Source organism: Ceratotherium simum, chromosome 28 (genome assembly GCF_057802395.1).
Source record: "Ceratotherium simum simum isolate JZ-2026a chromosome 28, ASM5780239v1, whole genome shotgun sequence".
Lineage (NCBI taxonomy): Eukaryota > Metazoa > Chordata > Mammalia > Perissodactyla > Rhinocerotidae > Ceratotherium > Ceratotherium simum.
In genome coordinates, this window is record NC_141927.1 from 32,648,225 (window position 1) to 32,673,133 (window position 24,909).

Below are 24,909 nucleotides of genomic sequence, written 5' to 3' on the forward strand. Positions count from 1 at the left end.
GAAAAAAGGCAACTGCTGAATCAAAATCCCATGTCGAGCTTTTGGCCAGAGCATGTGACAGCATACTACTTACAGCAAAATGTCACCATGTCGGGGAAAGACTATGCTTGCCTGCTTCATGCAGGGCGAAATCTTCTGCCTTCCTTTGTTTTCTTTGCCTTCCCAGCTAGGTAAGAATATGCCAATCCTGGAACTCACTGAAGTGAACTGATAATGTACATAACTTGTCAGGAAAGTAGTGCAGACTTAGTCATTGGCATTGCATGAGAAATAAAGAATTATAAGAAATGGGTGAGGAGAACACAGGGATTCAGAAGGCCTGAGTTTCAATCTCCCTTTCCACGTATAGCCTTTGAGCAAGTCATTTTCTTTCTCTAGCCCTACATTTTATCATCTATAAATTTTGTGTATTATTAACTGCATTCCAGGATTTTGGTGAGGATGATAAAATAACTACTTATATGAGAAGTCCTGTGCAAACTATAAAGTGCCATATAAATGCTACATTTTGATATTATTTTCTTTTGTCTATCTTTATTTTTTTTAATTACGTAGATAATGAGTTTTCTAAAGTCCATGGAATTTACTTTAACTCTGTGCCAATGATGCTGGGTTCTTCCCTTTTGACTGCTATCATATTCCTAGACTTAGAGGAAAGATTAATTCAGTGATAGCAGACATATTAACTATTCACTCTAAAATCAAGAGCCTTGTGAAGATACAAAGGACACCCTGCAAAAATTTTGGTGTCTGCCTCTATTTCTCATAACATTATGGCCTATGATTTATACTTTAGGGTTATATTTGTGGGTCCAAACAATGGACTCTGGGTGGGCTGGTGTTTAGATTAGGAGATCAATGACCAGTCAAGCTGGGCAGGTGGCGTATGCCACCTTGAACAAACTTTGTCCCTGTCTACTTTGCCAGGCTTTTCTTGCTAGATAGTGATGGATAGAAATGAATGAATTGTCCCTGTCACCATTTCTTTCAATAGTCAGTTATGGATTTGAATCCAGTTTGTTGCTTTAAGTGAGTTTTAGAAATTTTTATTGGAAGAATCAAGTTGATGGCACATAATATCCCTTTGAGGAGATTTGGCATTAACTCTATAATAGGCAAAGGGAACTGCTGAGGAGGAAAAGTGCTTCCTAAGTAACACACAAAGGGGCTTTTTCTGCTAGTGCAAGGGGAGTAAATTGCTGCCATTTGGGAAACCATTAATTCTTTCAGGCTACCAGTGCCATGCAGTGTAATAAAGGGGTGATTTATCAAATGGGATCTTAATGGCCTAGAAGGGTTAATGCCTCTTTAGCTGAAGATTGTCCTCTTCTCTGTAGTCAAATCATGATGGTTTCTTCACAAAGTCATTTAGGTTAAATATAATGCCATTACCCCTAAAAAGTGAGGAGGGGAAGAGAAAAATAGTGAAAGAAAGAGGGAAAAGGAAAAAATGGGGACGAGGAGGGAGAATTCTCACATTGTCATTTTATGATCTGCTTTTTTTGGAAAGGAGAATTTCCCCATACCGTGCTCTTTACCATCCCTTCCACCCCACCACCCCTTGGTCCAAAAACAAACATATATAAATAAAAATTGGTGTCATTTTAATCAAAGTACATTTGAAGCCCATGTGAGCTCACAATGTGAAGTGATTAGAGTAGTCCGGAGGAGTCTTTAATTAAAGATGCCATTGACGAGATAACAATGGTTTGTGAATGTGGTTAATAGATCTGAATGGAAGGTGCACCTTAATTCAATAAGAGGAAAGTCATTGGTTCATGAGTTTGATTGTACATTGTAAGGAACACCACATACTGTAATTATTTTTATTCGTATGTGCCATTTCTTTTATTGACCGTGCTGGAAGTAGAAATAACCTGTCCTATTAAGATATTTAATATCTATCATCCTTTTCACTTCACTTTATTTTTATTAGTTATAGCCTAATAAAAATGCTGGGAGAAGGCACCAGCCCACACTGAGGCTGCCCTCCGTGCTCTCTAAAACAATCCACACAGCCCTTTGAAAACCTGGGTGACCAACCTCGTAACTCCCTTGGTTATAATCTTTAAGACAAACCATAGTAGCTTCCCAGGACTCTAAAATTGTATGTGGATATGGAGCTTCACTCTGGAAATTAGGGTGGAGGTGCTGGCAGTTGAAACAATGAAAGTAACCCAAAGGTGAAACAACACCTTCATCCAATTTTGTGATGTCTGGGAGACAAAAGTGGATCAGGAGGCAGGAGCAGAGGAGTCTCTAGGTTCAACTTTAAGCCATGAAAAGCCTGATGGTAGAAGAATGCCCCCCGAAGATGTCCACATCCTAGTCCCTGGAATCTGTGAAAATGTTACCTTACATGGCAGATGAGACTTTGCAGATGTGATTAAAGTTAAGGACCTTGAGAAGGAGAGATTACCCTGGATTATACAGGTGGCCTGTGTAAGGGTCCTTATAAGAGGAAGGCAGGGGGACGGCCTGGTGGCGCAAGCAGTTAAGTGCGTGCGCTCTGCTGCAGCGGCCTGGGGTTAGCTGGTTCAGATCCCGGGCGCACACCAACACACTGCTTGGCAAGCCATGCTGTGGCGGCGTCCCATATAAAGTGGAGGAAGATGGGCACGGATGTTAGCCCAGGGCCTTCCCCCTCAGCAAAAAAGGAGGAGGATTGGCAGATGTTAGCACAGGGCTGAACTCCTCACAAAAAAAAAAAAAACAAAAAAACAGGAAGGCAGGACTATCACAGTCAGATATTTGGAAAAGGCGAGGAAATAGATTCTCCTCTAGAGCCTCCAGAAGGAACATAGCCCTGCTGACACCTTCATTTTAGCTCAGTGAGACTTCTGACCTATAAACTCTAAAATAATAAATTTGTGTTATTTTAAGTCAGCAAGTCTGTGGTACAGCAATAATAGGAAACTACAGTAGTCTCCACTTATCTGTGGTTTCACTTTCCATGGTTTCAGTTACCCTAGGTCAATCATATTCCCAAAATATTAAATGGAAAATTCCAGAAATAAACAATTTATAGGTTTTAACTTGCACACCATTGTAAGTAGCATGGTGAAATCTTGCACTGTCCTAGCTCCATCCCGCTCAGGACTGAATCGTTCCTTTGTCCATATGTATACCGACCTGCCTGTTAGTCACTTAGTCTAAGCTGTCTAGGTTATCAGATCGACTGTCGAGGTATCACAGTGCTTATGTTCAAGTAACTCTTATTTTACTTAATAATGGCCCCAAAGCAGTAGAGTAGTGATGCTGGCAATTCGGATATGCCAAAGAGAAGCTGTGAAGTGCTTCCTTTAAGTGAAAAGGTGAAACTTCTCAACTTAATAAGGAAAGAAAAAAATCATATGCCGAGGTTGCTAAGATCTACATAACTTTTATTATAGTATGTTGTTATAATTGCTCTATTTTATTATTATTTATTGTTCATAATCTCTTACTGTGCCTAATTTATAAATAAACTTTATCATATGTATGTAAGTATAGGAAAAAACATAGTATGTATAGGGTTTGGTACTATCCACGGTTCAGGCATCCCCTGGGGGTCTTGGACCGGATCTCCTGCCAGTAAGGGGGAACTACTGTAATTCAAGCCTCTATTATGACCATTCTATGTATCTCAAGGCCCTGCTTTGCTAAGGCTTTCTCCAGTGTCTATGAATACAATCTTAGCAACTCTCATGCCCACGTTTTACCTTAGAAATTCCAGGTTTGGAGAATATGTCCAAGGAACATCTGTGCCCTCCACTGCCCACCCCTCCACACACACACCCCACAGCCGCCAGCACTAACAGGACAGGAGATGCTAGTCCTCGCTGTGTCACACGTGAGCTGTGACTTTGGCCATGTCCCTCCACCTCACGCCGTGACCTTGTTTCCTCATCTGAACAACAGTGGTATTGGGCCTGATTACTCCTAGGTCCTTTCCCAGCCTAAAGTGAAATGATTCTATGAGATAGGACTCAGGTTTCCTCCAAAGACTGTCTTCCCCACCCAAAATGTAAATGAGTAAACAACTAAATCGATATAAAAGATGTCACAGCAAGGTGCCCACAGATCCACTCTCCTCCCTTTCCCCTCACTATCTTTCACTTGAAAGTACCTTCAGTGAGCCATCATTCCACTTCTAGTAAACAAGCTAAAGGCAGCCTGGCACTGCATGAAAGATGAGGCTTAAATTGTGTCTAGGAACTGGTGATTTACACATGATTTGTGATTCCTTGAGTCTATTAATTGGTAAACACCCTATGAATGTGTGTGTAAACTAAAGCCACTTAACATATGCAAACAGTTTAATCTCTCGGTGTGGTGTTGCTCAGATTTCAACAAAGTCAAAGATACTCATTCCAGTGTGGATGTAATTCCCCTCCCACCTCAGCCCCCCTTGAGCCATCTCTCTTCCTGTGATCCTATTTCAGATAATACCCTGTGGGTTACCCAGATTTGTAAACCCTTTAATAGTAGAGCCATATGCTTCTGTCCTCAGTGAATTGGGCTTCTTGCTTGTAATCCACTGTTCTAACTGCTCCTTTCCCCACCCCAAATAATGGGATATAATGGCTTGGTGAACTATAACATTATTTCCAATTGCTGGTAGTCAACCCCCCAACCTGATGTCCTTGCTTATTAATACACATGCTACTTAAAGAAAGAGGACATAGGAACAGTCCCTGTGAAGTTGAATTTTCAATAATAATAGCATCACCCAAGGCCTTAATATTGAGCATATAAACTTGACCAGCAGCCAAATTCCATCTCAGAAGCCTACCCTTTCTATATTTGACAGGCCACCTAGGCTCCATGGCGTGAAGTGTTGCTTTGGATATATTCTCAAGAACTGCACAACTCTTCTCAGATGTTAGTGCCAGGGCTGCCTTCCTTGCAGGTAGGGAATGCAGGTAAAAAGGGCAGGTTCCTGGCCCTATCCCAGAAATACTGATTCAAAATCTTAGTTGGTGGTGTCCAGGGATATAATATTAAACAAGCTGCCCAAAGAACTGTGAACCACATTACAGTTTTACGACCACTTAAAGACTAAAAGAGAAATCTACTGTGATAAAAACAAGATTTTGCTCAACTTCTCTATCCTCTGTTCTGTTCCTCATCCTCTATTCTCCCTTTCCAGAAATCTGTTCTCTTAAGTCATACATAGTGGTTATAGAATTAAAGCCCTCAGGAGACCTAGTCACGGTGTTGGGGTTGACTGATGAGCCAAGCTGGCTTTAAAGGGCCCATCTCTGCTGGAGATTCTGTGATGCTATTTTCCTGGGGCTGATCTGAAAGATCTGGTCAGAGCTGGAGAGTGAGACGGGTATCTGACTCAAGTAAAACAAGAGAAATAATAAGCCCCAAATCTTGATTTTTATCCACAGTAATGTTAGCAGTCGAGGTCGATATATGCGAGTTTTAATGAAAAGAGAATAATAATAGTTCAAACTATGTATCTTATTGGGTAGAAAACTGTAGGAGGCTGGACCTAGCTTGCTTTCTGAGCTCTAATTTTAAGACTAAGTACAGCTTCCATCTACCTGCCTTTTATGTTTATTCCATTAAAATGTGATTTAATTATGTATCGACCCGGGGTCTGACATAGTAAAACTATCATTACTCTCCTGCCTGCTTTCCTGAGTGATACTCTGGGTAAAGGTGATCAAACCTACATCAATCTATAATACAGACCATAAGGAGGAAAAGAGGGAACAATAATTACCAAGCGCAGCGTGACAGACAACAACAATGAAAATCTCATCTCGAAATATGGAGCCGGTTGTTTTGCTTGAAGAGAGTGACACATTACAAGTCTAGAATCAGAACAAGAAATATTGAAAGCAAAAGCAAAATGTGCATGGATACACTCCAGCCCTGCCGTGCGTAGCAGCTGCCGCCTTGTAGCTGACCTTCATCAGCCTGACCTTCTGTTGGTACTGGGATGCAGATGGATGCTGTCGAATGTTAGTTACCACGCGGCCGGGTTTGGACCAGCACCTCACCCCCACCAGCTGCAGCACCTCTATCACCCTCCATCACACATTTTATACAGTAGTCAGTGACCTTGCTGACTTCAACAAGAATTCTGGAAACATTCTTCCTAGGCCTCTATCTGCATTCATTCATTCCAAAAATTTATTTTTTTAACATAATTTCAAACTTAAGGAAAAGATGCAAGACTAGTATAAAGAATTCCCAGCTATCCCACACCCACATTCACAAATGTTATTTTACTACATTTTATATATTCTATTCTCTTTTATCTCTCTCCACACGTGTGTATGTGTGTATATATGTGTATGAATGTATACACACACATAAATAAAATATATATATATACACACATATATTTTTTAACCATTGTGAACAAGATGTCCCTTTGCCCCTAGATATTTCAGTGTGTATATCCTAAAAACAAATTCTCTTACATAACCACAGAATTATCAAAATCAGGAGATTAACATTGATACAATACTATTATCTACTCCACAGACTTTATTCATATATCACCTGTTATCCGAATAACGTCCTTTACAACAAATGCAAATTCAAGTCCATCCATTACACTCTATTGTCATGTGTCTTTAGTCTCCTTTAATCTGGAATAGTTCCTGAGTCTGTCTCTATTTCATGACATTGACAGTTTTTAAGAGTGTAGATCAGTTATTTTGGAGAATGTCCCTCAGTTTGGGCTTGTCTGGTATTTCCTTATGATTAGATTCAGGTTATATATTATTGACAGGAATGTTACACAAGTGATGCTGAGTTCTCTTCACTGTATCATATCAGAAGGTATATTCTGTCGATTCATCCCATTACTGGCAAAGTTAACTTTGATAACTTAGGTTAAGTGGGGTCTGCCAAGGTTCTTGTCTATAAAGTAGTATTTTACCCTTTGTAATTAATAAGTTCCTTGTGGGAAGATACTTTGAAATCATGTAAATAGTTCCTTATTATTCGTCAAACTTTCACCAAATAGATTAGCATCTATTCATAATTCCTGACTGAATCAAATGTTAATATGGTTGGTTGCCAAATGATGACTTTCTACATTTATTAGTTGACTTTCTATTGCATGGAAAGGTTTTCCCTTCCCATTCATTCATTCATTCATTCATTTATATCCATATATTTAATGGGTTCTTATATTATTCAGTGGGTTATTATCCTTTACTACCATTATTTAGTTTGATGCTCAAAATGTTGCAGATTTGATCAGTGGGGATCACTTCAAACTGGCTCATATATCCATTTCAACAAATATTGTTGAGTGCGTACAACCAGCATATATTAGGCAATGGGGATACAACAATCAACAAATAAACAAACAAAAAAGATCCCTGGTCTCATAGAACTTACTTTCTAGTTTGTGGAAGACAAAAAATAGATAAGTAAACAAATGATGTAGTGCATTAAAGGGCAATAAGTGTTGTGGAGAAAAAGGAAAGCAAAGATCAGCTTTTGGTGGAGGGAATGTTGCAATTCCATTGCTCAGGCATGGTCAGGGAGTACCTTGTTAGTAGGCGTCATTTGAGCAAAGACCTGCGGGCTTCAGGGAGCTAATCATGTGGATGTCTGGAGGAAAACTCTTCCAGGCAGCACTGAACACTCCAGAGCGGCAGGAACAGCTGCACTTCCTTGAGGTGGGAAGTTGGCATTTTTAGTGGGATTCCTCTGGTTGCTGAGTTGAGGACAGACTGTGGGAGGTGAGGATGAAGGCATTGCCAAGGCGTCTTAAATTCCCATTGTGCACATCCCTAAAACATTGAAAAGGTTGTCAAAGAGTGTATTGATACAATGACATTTATTGAATAAATTAGCCATCTTTTGAGCACAGATCCTACAGAAATAAGACTCATAAAAAGGCAGGAAAGGCAGGAGTTCAGGGTTGGCAAAGCAGATCCTTCACACGCTGAGCACATGCTAGGTGCTTTTTATGCTTTTCTTCTTTTAACTCTCAAAACAATCTTAGATTAGATATGATTTTGCGTGTGAGGAAAGGGAGGCTCAGAAACACATGGGCTTTCCTGCTGCCACACTGTCTGGGTTTTCATGACAGAGAGAAAAGCAGATGGAAGGTCGGACAAGGGATGTGGTATCGGGGATGATGCCATGAAGGACAAGTGAGGACATAAGAATGTTCTTTTTCCCCACTTCATATGTTGTCTGCAGCTACCCTTCTACTCCTGAGTTCCCTTTCTGGTAACTAAATGTGGTTAGCGATGTGGATCTTTCTGTCTTTCCAGATTACCAGGCAAGATGCTCTTGTGAGCTTGATCAGCACCCTCTCCTTCCGTGTATATTTTGCAGCTGGGGGCATCAACGCTGCAAACCTGGCAGTTTTCCCCCCTCAGCTGCACTGTGGGACCAGAAATTTCAATTCACAACCATGTTTTCATACAGTTGCTCAACAAGCCACCTGGTTACACAGACCTGACTCTGAAATTATTGATCTTTTTATCTCCATAAGCATTCATAAACATGCACAGCATATGTATGGAGAGAGAGAGAGAGGATACAATGAAAAAGATAAGTAGCAAAAGTCCCACACAACCAGACTTTTTGATCTACACGAGGGTGTGTGACACACTGAGGTGGTTGATAGTGTAGTCCTGAAATCACTACTGTTACTGGTTCATGGTATTATTAACTCACAGCAATTTTAGAAAAATATGTTGCCTTTTTTTTTTCTAGCAGGCGCATGAATACTTCCTTGTCGTGTATGACATAATATGGGAAAACTTAAATGCCATCCATGCTATTTTTGTCCAGGCCCAATTAAAAGCATCTCTCCCCAGCCCTTTGTCCTCAGATGTCCTAAGTCTGTCTCCCTGACTACACTTGGACTATGTTTTTCCCCCATCTTTCCTTGGGATGTCACAAGAGCCAGCAATTTGACCAGAAATCTCTGAGTGGTAACAGAAAAGGAAAGTGCATCTGGTCACAGAGAGCAGGAGCCTGTGAGTCAGAAATTTAGGGTTATTTTCCTGCTATCACTTTGATTGACTTTTCTGTGACCTTATGCTGTTAACACCTGCTTCCACAGGTGTGTGAAGAGCTTTAATTAATATTTGTAAATCTCCCTGATTGCCACAGATAGAAGGTGGCAGAAAAGGGCAAATTATTATTAATCATGGAAAAAAATGGAGAGATTTAAGTTTTATTCCTTCGCCAGAGAAAGACCTACACTCACAGACACCATTTTCACTGTAGGATTAGGTATAAATCTTGATTTACTTCCTTTTCACTGATGGAAATGCCCAATGCCTACTTAATGCAAAGCTCCCATTCTCTGCTCCACCTAAGACTCGAGATGCACCGCCGCTGACTGCTAGAGCTGTTTGATTACCTAAAGGAGCCTTGCTATTCACAATGAGTGTGCGAGTTCATCTAATTAGCTGATTTCAGTTCATTTGGCATTAAATAATTCCCCAAATTCCCATATGCTTGAACAATATGTTCAACAAGGGGAATGATTCTCTGAAAGCAATTAGATAGTTCTTTTAGGAGAGCTTGTCATCGGTCACTCATAAGCACTACTCCTGTCTGTGCTGGATGCAGGCGGCAATTTCGCGGAAAGCCCTTAACCCTGTCTGATGGCCAGTGGCAAGCATCCAGCACAGGCTGCCACGTCGTGCTGGTTATAGCTCACGTTGGAATTTTACACTTTTTCAAACCTCAAGTATACTGTTCTAGGCTGTTCACAGAGCATTTATTATTGCTAATACTCTACTTTCTCACCCCACCTCCCTCGCTTGCCTGCCCTGCTTAAAGGTAAATGCAGACATTTTCAGATTACCCTATGCTTTGCTTGTATAGAAGAAATGTCGACTTTGGATTATGGTTGCCTATGTGGAAGACTGAATTTTTTGAAGGCAACTCCAGTGTTTCTTGGAGAGGGAGACCCCGTAATAACATTCAGGGCTGTGTTAGATGCAGTGGATATAAGATGATCCTGCACAGTTATATGACTTGACTTTTGTTGCAGCAGCAAATTACACATAACGAGCTAGACTGTGACCAGTACTAACTTGAGAGAGAAGAAGCATGTCAACAAAAGCAATTCAGAAATTAATATCATGTTTGATGCAGTCATAGAAAAATTGTTTATGCAAGACCATGGAAAATGTGGTATCTTTTGGTACTAAATTTCATCTTTATCTTGCTCAAGGGGTAGCTTTTTTGATCAAGGATGACATATTTAAATGTCCTTCCAAGATCAGGTGAGAGAAAGCTTAGGTAATAATATGAATCCCAGCTCTCCTAGCATTGTTCATCTGAGAGTCTTAAATTGCTTTATTGACTATATTCTGTATCACTATATTTCTTGTAAGTGAAAACCCAACAACAAAAAAGATCAAATAGCTTGATCAAAAACACATCAGCAGTTGGGGAAAAATTAGTAGGCTTCTGGGTTCTTCTAATTGATTGTTTCCTATATAGTCTCCCACCTTATTGTGTGGTGGCAGAGATTCAAAACAAAAGACAAGAAAATCAAAGCAGGAAGGATTCAGTGAGGTGGCATTATTTCCCTTTAGTTAAATTTCACTTTCCTTTATCTGTTTCGTAACTCTGCATTCCCACTGTAAATAATTCGCAATATAGAAAAATCTGAACATCGGATTTGGGTGGAATGACTTTAAATTTAGATCCAAAGTAGGAAAGAGTAGAAAGATACATATTTATGTATTTGATTATGCACATTTATAACTTTCTCCTGTGCTATCACTATACAGTCATGCTTCCCTTAACAACGTGGATACGTTCTGAGATATGCATGGTTAGGCAGGCTCATGGTTGTGCAAACATCATAGAGTGTGCTTACACAAACCTAGGTGGTATAGCCTGCTACACACCTAGGCTGTATGGCACTAATCTTATGGGACAACCATCATATATGCAGTCTGTCATTGACCAAAATGTCATTATGCAGTGCATGACTATATAAACTATGTATTCATATGTTGGCAGAAAATAAATGTTTTCAAAACCAGAATAGACATACTCAATCCAGATATGTTTGAAGTATTGCTCTGTTCCATAATAATTAGTTTTATTGCTTACTAGCATTAAAAATTTTTGTAAAATGTGTTGTTGGGAGAAAGGAATCTGATGGTAAGATTACCAGATCAGTCATTTCTATAAAGTTTTTGGCTTTGGTCAATGATAACGTTATCAACAAGAATAAGGATTCAGCAGCTGGTGTGTGACACACTAGCCAGATCTTTGCTTTCTTCTGTTCTGCCCTATATTTCTGAAGAAGGATTTGTCATTTTGTTTGCCAAAGCCAAGATATGAGATCAGAGTTTAAACTCAGTCTGTGGGCTTGAGCAGTTCAGCATAAATGGCTGTCGTCCAGACTAGCCCTGTGTATGTATGGTACTATCTGGGCGGGAATCCTGGGAAGAGATTTTGCTCAGCCTGAAGAAAAGCCCAGTCTGGAACTAAATTTGCATGCAAATATGCCTCCTCCTCTACATGCTTCTCTCTTTTATCCTTTCCCAACTGTAAAGCCTCCAGTCTGATGGATCTGAGGTGCTCCTGAGTCCTGAAGTCACCTGTGGTCCCCCAGACATAATTGTCACCACCCCCTTTGCACTGACCATACCACACTGTGCAGACGTCAGTTCTGAGCACTGGAATATCCATTTAAAGAAGAGGACACAACAGGGCAAGTGGGAGGTAAGACCTTTGTTTTTAAAACACAGGATTTTAATTCTACCTGTGGGATACATTTAACCCTCCTCTTAACACAACGAGTCAGCTGTGAAATTTGTGAACATTGTCTTGCTTTTCAAAGGGTTGGTGGCATGTGTTTTCCAGCATCCTAAAGGTATTGGCTAGTGTTTGTCCATGATAATGGAAAAGAGAGGATCCAGAGCTTTTTGGTTGGTTTTAGAATACAGTTGTAATTACCCACACAGACATGTCCCCTTATGTACCTGTCTTCAGTACATAAGACTTTGACTACTGTCATTCCTCCCAGGCCATGCTCCTGTCTGAATTGACTTGCCTCTGTGGAATTAGAGGAGTCCCAAGTCAGGCAGGCTGTGTTCATAAAAGAAATCACTACATCTATTTTTGCCATCATAGAGATTATAACGGATCTATGTTTAAGTATTCAGGAACACAGTAGGTGCTGAATTTGTATTGGTGAATTAATAAATGCATTGAAAATTATTCTGAGTATCTATTTCCCTGTGTATATGAGTACATGTAAAAGAGATACAGTGCAAGGAGAGAACAAAAGAGAGAGACAAGAAAGGAAAATGAAGATACCCAAGACGAGGGTAACAACAAGGGAGACAGTCAGAGCAAAGACAGATTGCAGTGACTTACTATTTTAAGTGAAACCTCTGATTTATCTGTCTGATAGGGATTCCTTTTATGTCTTCTGAAGTCAGTTTGCATGAAAGCAGGTGAATTATCTTGTTGGAACACAATGACCTGTTCCAGCTAGCCCTGAGATCTTACCTCCCAGGAGGTGCTTCAGGCGAAAGAAGTAAAAGGAAAATCATGTTTCTTTAGGAGAAGAAAATTCCCAGGTGCTGCAATGGATTACATTTACCCTGCCCAGCGATGTCTTGAAACTAGTCTAGATTCTTTGCTGAAAATGCATTCTGCTGTTTATTCGGTCTTAGTACAACCATAGGCAAATTTCCTGGGACATGAGATTCCACGGGTTTCATGAAGGGGCCAGGGTTAGGGGTCTTTTCCGTTATGTTTTGCTCTGCTTTGATTTTTACTGGTATAGTTTTTGTACTCAGCAGTTCCTCATAATCTTTTACATCCAAAGAGTGTTACATTTATGCCCTACCAAACCAGTCACACATACCTAAGTTCTTATCAGGAGGGAGACATATTCTAGTACATCTTACCCAGACCATTTATTTAATGGTTCTTCGTGAATGATGGTGGTGGAATGAAAAAGGAAAATATATTTGAAAGGAAATAAATATTACCCTAAGGATATTGAAAAAGGTTTTCAGAAATAGACCTTTTTAAAAAACATAAAAGTTTTCTTATTGATGTTAATGTTCAAGATATTTTTATAAAAAATAAGAATTGAACAAATTAACTGAAAAGAGACTTTCAAAGTGATGTTTGTGATAATCTGTTGGGTAGAATTCCAACACATTGAATATAACCATTTCTTGAGTTCCTGATGCAAGCAGTTATTTTGATAGAAGAGGAGCATTTAACATCAAGAAAATGAGGTCAATAAAAATGTTCTGAAAAAAAATTTATGTCCTTGCAAAGTAACCATTAAATCACATTTTATTTTCAAGCTGAGAGAATTTAATACACCTTTTCCCAACAGGAAGTCATGTCAGTGGAGGATGAATCCACATCCTGTTACTGCCTTTTGGACCCCTTTGCCTGCCATGTGCTGCTAGATAGCTTTGGGACATATGCTCTCACGGGAGAACCAATCACAGACTGTGCCGTGAAGCAACTCAAGGTGGCGGTTTTTGGCTGCATGTCCTGTAACTCTCTGGATTACCATTTGAGAGTCTACTGTGTGGACAATACCCCTTGTGCGTTTCAGGTCAGCCTTTTCTCTATAATTCTTCTTTTGGTGTCATGAAAGCATGGGGTTTCCCTAAAGATCTGTTTCAATAGAGAATCCTATTGCTGAGGGTCTGGAAAATGAACCCACACCACTGGCTTGATAGAGATGCCTAACATGAAGTAAACGCTGTGTTACTGTATGTCCAGCAATGCCCTGAATTCTGAGGGTATGAGGTACTTGGCACTTAAGAAGAGAGAAGGGTTAAATTAACCCTCTTTTAACATATAGAGAACATCGTGTGCTAAATTATAAAACTGACTAGAAGTGTAATCAGAATTCAGAAAACAGAGACTCAATTGCAATAGAGGAATTGGAGAAGAGTTTTTGAGAACACTTTGTGAATATTCTTGGATGAATAAGATTTAGGAGCAAAAGAGAAAGAGATACCATGTCAAGTAAGGAGAATGGCATGAGCCATGGGAAAAACAAGAGCTATTTGATGTGCAGAGGGCCGTGAGAAAATTGCTTGAATCAAATCAAGGTTGTGGTTAGGGAACAACAATTATAAATCATATCTACCAGCAGGCAGTCATATTATATCCTGGACACACACTCTATTAATTATTAGGGCTACCAGAGCAGAGATGGTTCAAAGTTCCTTTCCATTTTTGGTACTTTTAATGTGTAAGATTCATTTTAAATTAGCTACTTAGAGTGCAAGTTTATTAATAGCAGAAAGGATAATGCAGTAGTGCCTGTATAAGCTTTGCCCATATATAAATAGCATAGCTCTCCTGACATACCTCATCCCAGATCCCTGCTATTCCAGTCCTGCATCATTAAGTCCATTATGCAGAGCATCTCCTTAGTAACTAGCTTTCAAGACACTGAGCTGGAAAACTCATATTTACCAATAGAAGAGATACAGTGATCTGAATCCTGAACATAAGCTATAAGGTGACACAGTGACAACCTATGTTCCCAAACCTTCCCTGACTATCTCTTAAGTAGCACAGGTCATTATGAAGGGCACACTTAATATTTGGCTGTTTCTAAAAGGGGCTTTTCTCATGCGGGTGCCACTTGGTAGAGTAAAGAACTTCAGTATAAGTAGTTAAACCTCATCCTATGATTGCCATTATATACTCCTCATCTGCTCTTGCCACACCTGGTAAGAGGATTTCTCCAAGATAAAATACATAACAGACATTTAGTAGTCAAAATAAAGAATGAATTGAGGGCCGGCCCCGTGGCTTGGTGGTTAAGTGAGCGCGCTCCACTGCTGGCGACCCGGGTTCGGATCCCGGGCGCGCACCGACGCGCTGCTTCTCCGGCCATGCTGAGGCCGCGTCCCACATACAGCAACTAGAAGGATGTGCAGCTATGACACACAACTATCTACTGGGCCTTTGGGGGGAAAAAATAAATAAATAAAATCTTTAAAAAAAAAAAGAATGAATTGAGATTGTTACTACCACTGAACAGTTGTGAAATGCACCATGACTCAAGTTGGATATTTAGCAACTCAGCCAGATTTTGAAGGCTGAGTAAACATGGAGGGCCGTGGAGGATTTCCAATCTCCTGGCTCATATGGGTAACCCACTGCTGACTAGCGTGACTATGAGGATCTTGTCATCACAACCGCCTTGGAAGTCAGCCCTCATAACCAGTTGGGAATTTCCTTTGAATAATGTTCTCATTGCTGATGTATATACCAGTAAGTTAGACATCTGTCTAAAGAGTTTATTCTAAGTGACTTTCAGATCATGTATTTTCATTGCTGTTGATTGCTACCAGATTCTACAACAGGTCAACGGTTCACAGACGAATATGAATTGCAGTGGAAGTCATGAAAATGAGGCCCTAAACACAGCTTTTTAAACCACTATCCATTCCTGTGGGTAATATATCCCTCTTAGTCAATGCTAGGGAAAATGCTATTATTCTGCCTCTAAATTGAATCTAAATGTCTTTATTTCACCATTTAAAGCTATTTCTTAAACCTCTTTAATTTTGCTTTAGAGAAAGGTTTTCCAGTAGAAAGATCTTTGACCCCATTTGTCATAATCTATTTACCTCCAGTGCTTCTTCCTCTCTCCTATTAGGTCAAATAAACCTGAGTTTAAAGTTGGGTTTGGTTGTACTTGTTGTTGACAGGATGTATGTGACAGCTGTCATGAGCAGCAAAGGCCATGCTTCCCCGTGGGGTTCTGAGAGATCCTCAGCCTTGGCTGAATAACTTTTCTGGCCCACAGAAAGATTAAAACTTGTAGCTTTTGTGAACACATCCGTTTACTCCCAGGTCTTAGTCTCTAGGTTTTGTTTCTGAAAGGATCTTGCTTTCTAGATTTTTACCTTGCTAAATGAATGTGTTCAGGACTTCTGCACAGGTTCATCTAAACCACTTTAATATCCCAAATCATCTATGTCACATTTTTCATGGCTTCATATGTGGTTTTTAATTAGAGGGGAAAATTATATAGTTACTAACCCATTAAAATAGTTCCACTTTAAGAAAGCCTTAGCAACAGTTCACTTTTTGAACCTCTAAAAGATTTTACACATTAATATTAGCTCCCCAACTTGTGTGATGTGACCTGAAAATATTTGATACAGTGGTGACTCATTTTCTGTAACTGATAGAACGCTGATTTCTTAATCAAAAGTAATATGTAGTTTTTCATGAAGCATTTCTGCAGAAATTGCCTGTGCTGGAATTTGTATCAGTTATTACTGTCATGAAAATGTTTGTTGTGATTTGGAAATAGATACAAGCTTGGGTGTGACAGTTGCTGTGTTTATTGTACTGCATCTATCGTATCTCAAAGAAATGATAACAAATATGTGCCCAACTAGAACTGTGCTCTCAACCAAGAAGGAAGCCTGGTTAAAGGGCATGGTCCCATCTTTCACTTCATTCATATCTCACTGGGAAATTATGTCCCATAAAAATACTTAAAAACCTACCCTTTACTGAAGAACCTTGGAAGAAGGACAGCTTCCAGATCTAACTCTTCTCTCCTCTTAGAACTAGGTGAGGGCCTGACAATATAATGGCCCCACTAACAAATATTCTAGTAATCAAACAAATATTCTCCATTTCAGTCATGCCCTCCTTCCTCTACGTCTCATGCAGGCCTACTATGCTTGCTTCTCATTTGCTCTGGAGATATTTTATCTGAAAAATAGTAGTAGTTTCTTTGAATGACAAAAAGGAAATACCTCATACACCTTGGTAAGACATAATTAATTTAGTTTCAGATTTTCGAAGATCTGTTCCGATAACTACATCTAAAACCATCTCTATGGAAAATTAAATCAGCTCAGACGTTTTTTAAAAATAAAAATGCCATCTGCCTGAAGGTGAGGAGAGGGTGAAGGACCAAATGGCTTCTTGTCCCTCCTGCTCCTGTGTTTGTGTAATAATTAGAGCTGCCATTCTATGTGTGTGTGTGTGTTTGAATTGCCTCCTTTGATGAATTTAAACCAAAGTTTGAGGAATGGTGATATATTTTCAAAGCAGTAACATTTTAGGACCTAGGTTTTTGTTATTGTGTTTTATTACACTCTCCTCTCTCTCTCTCTTACACACACACGCACACAGCTCAAACAAACCTTGACATAGGGAAAGCAAGGAATTAAGCCTTGCCCTATCTCAGGAAGAAAAAAGAATAAACAACTAGTTCTTTCTCCGTTGCTCCCAGCACTCTATTCAATACCTCTCGGTACTCATTACTTACCCGGCATTAATGTGGATTTAGAATCTAATTTCAGAGGATTTCCTCCAGATGTAGTTCTTGTGTTTACCAATAATGCAACCTTGGGAAATATTGTTCACGTAAAGCATTTAAAGGAAAACACCCCGGCGACATAATTTCTGTGTGTGTATGTGTGTATGTGTGTGTGCGTGCATGTGTGAGCTTAAGTTCAAACAGTTTTGTCTCATAAATATGTAAATTCAGCCTGCCTGGTGTAGTATCCCTGAAGCACACCCGAATATTGCTGCCTGTCTCATTAAATCAACATAAAGAGCTCAGTGAGGCACAAAGCACGAGTTTCTCTGGCCACAACTCCTAGAACTGCAAGCCTGGCACCCCCCAATGTGAAATAATGAAGGAGAGTGACTCGAAAAAACACCGACCAGAGCCTTGAGGTACATTTTATATACAAGAAACTAGCCAGACCCTATTTTTAGTTTAATTAACATAGATATCAATTTAACATAGATATCAATATCAAGGACCTTTGACAGAAGGTCCTTGTCGTATGGGAGGCAGATAGGAAAAATCAAATGAATATCAGGACTCATTCTGGGGGTGACGCATCCATGTGACTCAGAACTGGCTCAGTAGAGTTGTTCGTATAACTGATTCCCAAACCTGGCTGGGCATCAGAATCCTCTGAGAAGCATTTAAAAATACAGATGTCCAGGCCCAGCCCCTGAGAGAACAATAGATTAAGGGCATAACTGGGAATTCTATGTTAGTTACAAATTTATTCTATTTGGAGGGTATTTTAAAGCTTGTACTCAGGAGTTTATATCTTTATCTCTGAAGCCACTGTGCCTTTACAAATATATAAATACAATGGTTAGTTCATTATTGGGCTTCTTCATTTTAATAATTAATTGTTTTATTACAGAATAACTATAATTGCTTAATATTTTGTGCAAGATTATGAGACTGTTAATTGTATAGACTTGGTTCACTATGTGGAGATTAAAGTAAGTAAGCTAAAAAAGCAAAAATAAATCATGGTTGTATTTAAATTTGGGGCCCTAAAGCAGAAATTTTTAAAAGGTACCATTTTCCTCTGTGATAATTATAAGTAGATATCCATTTTAATAATTCCTAATATTCTCCGTTTTGCATTTCACGGATGGCTTAGAGAGCATGTATAACCCTAGGGCAAATGCAGACTGACTTCTGTCATCTTTACAAATATCTTACACCAGTGAAAAATTATTTATGAGACAGAGTTAATAGCCATCTGACCTTCACATGACTCTTAAAAGAAATCAAGCTTTGTATAGGAAAAGACAGGGAAATGTAGTGAAAAAAACACTAGACCATGATCAAGTTGCCCTGTTCTGGTCTTAGCCCTGTCACTAACCACGTGGCTTTAGGCAGATCACTTTCTTGGGAGGCTCTCCATGTTTTCATCTGCAGATAAGGTACTTAGTGATTTAACGTGATTAAGTTCCCTTCTAATGTGATGATGCTGTGTACTCTCTGAATATTAAAATAGCCTAGCTCTATACTAAGTAACCGATGACCTTGAGTAAGTCACTTCATCTCCTGACCTCAGTTTACTTCTCTGTGCATTCAGGCAAGTCAGATTTAAAGAAAAGGTGTACACTTTAGCGAGCCTAGTCAAATACATTGAAGAATCAACACTGTTATTCTGTGGCTTTAATATGGTTTTAATAAGCACGTTTCTTATTTGTACTTGTTTCTAACCTTGCACTAGAGAGAATTGCAAAAAGAGGTTAGTATGTTATCATGCTAATTATTTTGCTTGGCTATGAAGAAAGCTAAGTAAGGAACTGAGACCTAAAGAAACTAAGTACCTTGTCCAAGACCACAGAGAAATGTGATTAGAATCCTGTGCTTCCATTTTCAGTTGACAAGACTAGTCCTCTCTTGAGTATGTGTAGCCCCCAGAAGATTCTGATGCCCTTAAAACCAGAGCGACATTACCTAAAATGAAATACAAAGTCCTCAGCATGGCAAGCAAGAATTCATGATTTGGTCCCTGCCCTACATTGTCGTCATCTCCAGCCACACTTTCCACCCCAACCTTCTCTCCCAGCGCTGTCTGGCTGGTGCCTTTGTACATACCCTGCTCAGTGTCTGGAATGCACTCTCCCTCTTTTTCCTGTGACTAGCCCCTATTTTACTTCAAGGTTTAGCTCAAATATCACTTCCTCTATTAATTTCCCAACTCCCTTCCTCGCTTCTTCTCCCATCTGTGTTAGGCACCCTCTGTCCCGCCTTAATCTCCCAGGCATACATATATGGTACTACTTAGACACTATGTGATAATATGCCTACTGTTCTGACCTTCTCGCTAGTCTATGAGCTCCTTGGTGGCAGAGATAGTTTCATTTCTGTACACCCAGGGTCCAGCTCAAGCATAGCTCTGGTGGACACTCATTAAATCTCAAAAGAAGGAGCCAGTGACCAGCATCTGTAAAAGATGTAAAGTCAGCCTTTGGAATGAATTTCCTTTCCTCCCCACCCTGCCATTTTCTGTCTCCTGTTTGCAGCCCCCATCTGACACTGGCTACCATATTGTTATGCCCAACTCTTAGATCCACAATATGATGAATTACCTAGCACTGGACTGTTCAGTGCAGTAATTGCTAACTACATGTGGGTATTTAAATTTAAATTAATTAAAATGAAAAATTCAGTTTCTTAGTCACTCCAGCTACATTTCAAGTGCTTAACAGCCATTGTGGCTAGTGGATACCACATTGAACAGCACAGATATAGAACATTTTCATCATCACAGAAAGTTCAGTGCTGACTTCAGGGCCCTAAGAAACACCTCTCCCAATAGCAAGACCAAAAAGCCAGAGAAAATGACATTGACGTTGAATCTTTTGGTCCTGAGAGAAGATACTAGCAACCTATTAACTGTTTATGTGTATAGGAAGGACAAACGCTGGACAACTGCTTCTTAGTCAGAAATGTTTTTATTAATGTTATTGTATACATAGAGAAGAGATGAATAAGAAAACCTCTGAAGCTGTTTTTACTCACTGATAATTGAATTGTAAGTTCTATTGTATTTATAAACCAATTTGCCTGACTTCTTACAATCTTTTTTAGAATCTGGGAAGATTATGGGACATAATTAAAGGATTTCAATTTTCCTATTTATCCTAGCTCTGTAGGAAATTATAAGCTAATTAATGGTGATTTTTAAAAATGGATTTAGGGAGATCTTTTATCTCAGTAACACTTAAAGCCTCACCCCACAGTAGTTTAATATTTTACAGAACTCATGTCTGCTCTATTATTTCACTTGTCCTATCATCTCTCCAATATGCTTCTAAACACCACAAATTTGGAACTAATTAAATCATTTACTCAATAGAATGTGTGTGAATTGTGTTTGTATTAGATATAAAGATTTCTCAGTGAAAGATGCAGAAGTATTTATCTCAGAAATTTGATTTTTTTTTTCTGAGCTAAAACTGACTTGCTAAACAGCTTATTTTTTCTTGGCCTTTTGGCATGATAACTTTTATGAACATTACTACAAATAAACATGATACGTGCACTCTATAAAATTTATTTTGAGCCAAAGAATAGATGTCTGTGTACAATGCCTGTGTTGGTGAGGGCAAAGGAATCAGAGCGGAGAAGAGCTGTTTCTACCTTTAGTGTGAAATATGATGTGTCAGGCTAAATATGAATACATCCCTTGATCATGGCCAAATGAGAATGAAATTCATACAGTTGGGGAAACTCAACAGTATTACAGTTTGCTTGGGACAGGGGAGGTCTTTTAAGGAAAGCTGTAATGTGTTTAAAAGCCTAAGAAACACAAATAATAAAGAATGATTGTTTCTTTCTGCCCAAATCCTTATTACTCAGCAGCTTTTGGTCTTTAATCCTGACCTTGCAAGGATATGGGGCTGTAGAAGAATTTGTGTCTATTATGCTGTTTGTCTATTTCTGGAAGACACATGGTAGTAAGCATACATGTCTATGGAAAGAGAATGTGGAGAAAATCGGATACTTCATTGTCGTGCCTCTTTTCTTTTCCCTGTCCTGTAGGAAGTGGTTTCAGATGAGAGGCATCACGGTGGACAGCTCCTGGAAGAACCCAAGTTGCTGCATTTCAAAGGGAATACCTTTAGTCTTCAGATCTCTGTCCTTGATATCCCCCCATTCCTCTGGAGAATTAAACCATTCACTGCATGCCAGGTACCAGCCAAATGGGTTTCTAACAGAAATAGCTTTGCTTCAACCAGCAAGCGTGTCACAAATCCTAGTGAGGGGACTCTTGACTTTCCTCTTCCTTTAAAAGTATGGATTTAAATTCAAAACTGTCACAGAAATGTAACAGTTAGGACTACACACAGGGAATGAAACATATTGTCATAAATTCACAGGTTTCTAACAGGTGGGAAAAAAGGTGCTTGCATGTCAGGTAAGGTGATGTTTCTCCTCTCTCCTGTTTAAATTGTTGCTTGATATAGATTGAAGATGGTAATTTAACAACTCAGAGCAAGGTTTGTTTTTATTAAAATCAGTTCATTCTGAGACATTGATTTAATCATGTTCAGCAATGAATGAACTGAATGTCGGTGAGAAATCTTTTAAGGGTGATGATTTTGAGTTGTAGAGAGCTACGGCTGGCCAAGTGGGAACAAGAGATTTTGTCCTGAATATATGAAGTGCTTGCTGTCAAATGAATTGGGCGAGATGGGAAGAAGAAATTACAGATTAAGAGGCAAAGAAAGGATAATGCCTCTAGAATTTTTTTATAAATATATAAAGATGTTTAAATAGTATTATTGTTCACATATCTCTGTATTAGTGAACTTTTTTTAAAAACACTGCAGCATGCTTAGAGTCTCGGATAACTTTTAGAGAATTTGAGTAGATGCTTACATAAAAAGATTACTTATCAATGTGTGACCCTGCCACTGAATTCTATAGAAATTCCCAGTGATAAGTATTGTTATCATAAGCAGCCAGCCGGTCTACAGGAGTTTCTTAAGCGAGCGTCATCTGTGCTTCAAGTGACAGGACATTTCCTTAACTCTGGAAAAGCTTCTGGTGGATTCCTATTGATTTGGAATCACAGAAGTCTTTCAAACTTCTTTGTTCTGCCCATCAACATCACCTGCAGAGTCCTGTGGGTTTTTTAACCTTTCCATCCTTGCAGCATTCATTTAAAAAAAAACTTACACAAGGTGTACCAGATGTCAGAATGGGAACGAGCCAAACCACAAAGAGAAAAACCTTGACTACACCATGAGAGTTAGAAAAAAGTTGAACCACCAATCCTTTCAACTTCTAAAAGTCAGAATTTTCAAATTAGACAAGGTCATATTTTCCTATTTACTTTTCAAGCTTCTCATTTCCTTGGGAATTGCACCTCTATGTACAGTTTTACTGCATTCAAAGCAACAAGAACATCTCTCATGGACATGAATTTTTTTTTTTTTTTTTTTTTGGCACACTTCCTCATGGAGAGAGGTTTTTTTAATGAATAAATGTATTTTATGATGTTCTAGACTTAGGTGTCTCTGTTTCTCAGAAAGCAATATTCAAAGTTTCTAGTCCAAATTGAACTTCAGGGTATTATTAAAACAAGTCCTGATAGTCGTGTAAATTCCTTTGTATTAATCTTTATACATCTAAGGGCATCGCTTCACTGGATCTAATGCAAGTTACTCAGTCCAAAGTAACTATTAAGTTTAATGCTTGGAGATAAAAAATCAAATGAAAAAACCATAGCCTTGCAGCAGCACTTAAACAATAATTTCAACACCAGGGATTCCAAAGAGAGCCCTGGGCAGAAAAGGCATGGGGGGCTAAGTGCCTGCTGACCTCAGAGGATGCAACAGAGCCAGCCAAAGCCAAAGGGTATTGGCTCACAAGAAAACTCAACAAGCTTTACTGCTGGGATGAGTTAGATTGCATGGAGGTTGTGAACACGTATAAATATTTGCCTTCTGTAATTGAGCATAATTTGAAAGAGTCCAGGAAGGCCAAGAAAAAATTTCATTTTCTCTCCACTGAGTTTTCATTTCCTCTTCATTTCACTTACCCAGAAATGGCTTTCTGCTCTAGTCCTCCTTTCTCTTTATCACCCCTACCACCAATTCCTTGCCCCTGTCATTGTTGAAATCCCCCAGCTTGTGTGAATGCATATTGTGCTTGTCTTAATGGCTATGCTGTGCTTGTTCTGGGCATCAGATGTAAGCACTTTGGGGAGGGGTTGTGTTCAGCCTGCTTGAACCTCACGTAGAACATATTGTGCACTGACAGACTTGACGTGGATAATAGGGAATGGCTTTTCATTAGGACTTAGTGGATGGGAACTAACAGAGAGCTGTTGTAGAGACAGAAAATCTCACAATGCCTGACATCATTTATAGGTCTCTCCTTCAACTGGTATATCTCCCTGTCATCTTCCAACTCAGTGCATGAAGACCTCTGACATCCTTGTCTTCTTATTTCTCTCTCCCTTTCTCTAACTTCAAATCAGGAATCTGGGAATCAACGTATGCTGTTTGGTATCCAAAGCCTACTCTCCTGAGAAACCTTCCTTCTTTCTTCTGGGAAAGGTGGAATTTCCCACAAAGGTGCAGGCCTGGGAAGGATCCAGTGCATAGAACAGTTGCCCTATGAGACACCAACCAACTGCACAAGAAATGTTTTTAGAATGGTGTGAGTTCGAGGTTGAGCCCAGAGCTGTGTTGAGACCCTGTAGAAAGACTAACTAGGTTTTAAGCCTTGTTGGTTTAGGTTCTGGAGGATTACAGTTTATGGAATGCTTTGCTACAACCCTTAATGCTTATAAAGCCAGGTATGATGGGTGATAGGAAAGGAAAGGCTCTATGAGTTCTTAGGAGACCTGGTTACAGTAGCACCCATCAACCTTGATTCAAAGAAGGCCACAATGCTAGTCCTCCCAAAATAAACAATTATTCCACTTTTCTTCTTGAGCTCTTTAAGACTCTATCACAATTAAAGATATGCTATTGTCCCTTCCCCAGATTTAGCAACCCTCCTCTAGGAAGTAAATAGCTCTGCTTTCAATAGGTTACTAGGACCTGAGTTCTACTTAATCACCATTTCCTTTATTCCTTGCTGACTGTGGGGTGGAAAAGCTGTAATAAACAGTATACGATAAAATATTAATTTATCTTTTAAATCCTACAAAACACAAAGTCAGGCTGTCACCTCCCTAGGAAAAAAGCATCTGTCTTTTCAGCAGGCTATGTATCTTGGAGAACCCAATGTCTGTCTCCTGCTAGGATATAATTTACATTCTCTCCATCTGCTAGGAACCTAATTATAATGGAATCAAAATGAAAACATTTCCGGAATTCTTTCAACACCCATAACTTTGCTACACTTTGTCCTCCCATATTACTTTCCACATAATTCCTCTCAGCTCAGTGAGCATCTTGGTGGTTTTTTTTGTTTTTTGAATAAATGAAAGCAAAGATGATTGCCCTGAAAACACACTAATCACAGTCCTTCTAATTCTATTATTTTTAAATGTTTTGTTGAGCACTATTGACAGCTGCTACTCAAGTCAACAAAATATTCTTTTGATCCTGTCTTCAAATCAGATTTTTAAAATGTTTTGATTGTGTTCAGTGGAATGGAAAGAGAAAAGAGAGGATTTTTGCACGTGTGCTGCG

General features: G+C 39.3%; 1 protein-coding gene across 5 annotated transcripts in view; it reads left to right on the forward strand.

Annotated features, from left to right (window-relative positions):
* The window catches only part of UNC5D (unc-5 netrin receptor D), a 517,112-nt gene that overhangs the window by 463,019 nt on the left and 29,184 nt on the right, over positions 1-24,909 (forward strand). For all 5 annotated transcript variants that reach the window (XM_087418499.1, XM_087418500.1, XM_087418501.1 and 2 more), the window contains 3 exons: positions 11,508-11,676; positions 13,316-13,543; positions 21,299-21,448. In XM_087418499.1, the coding sequence (XP_087274625.1) occupies positions 11,508-11,676; positions 13,316-13,543; positions 21,299-21,448 (547 nt within the window). The remainder of the gene's footprint in view (positions 1-11,507; positions 11,677-13,315; positions 13,544-21,298; positions 21,449-24,909) is intronic.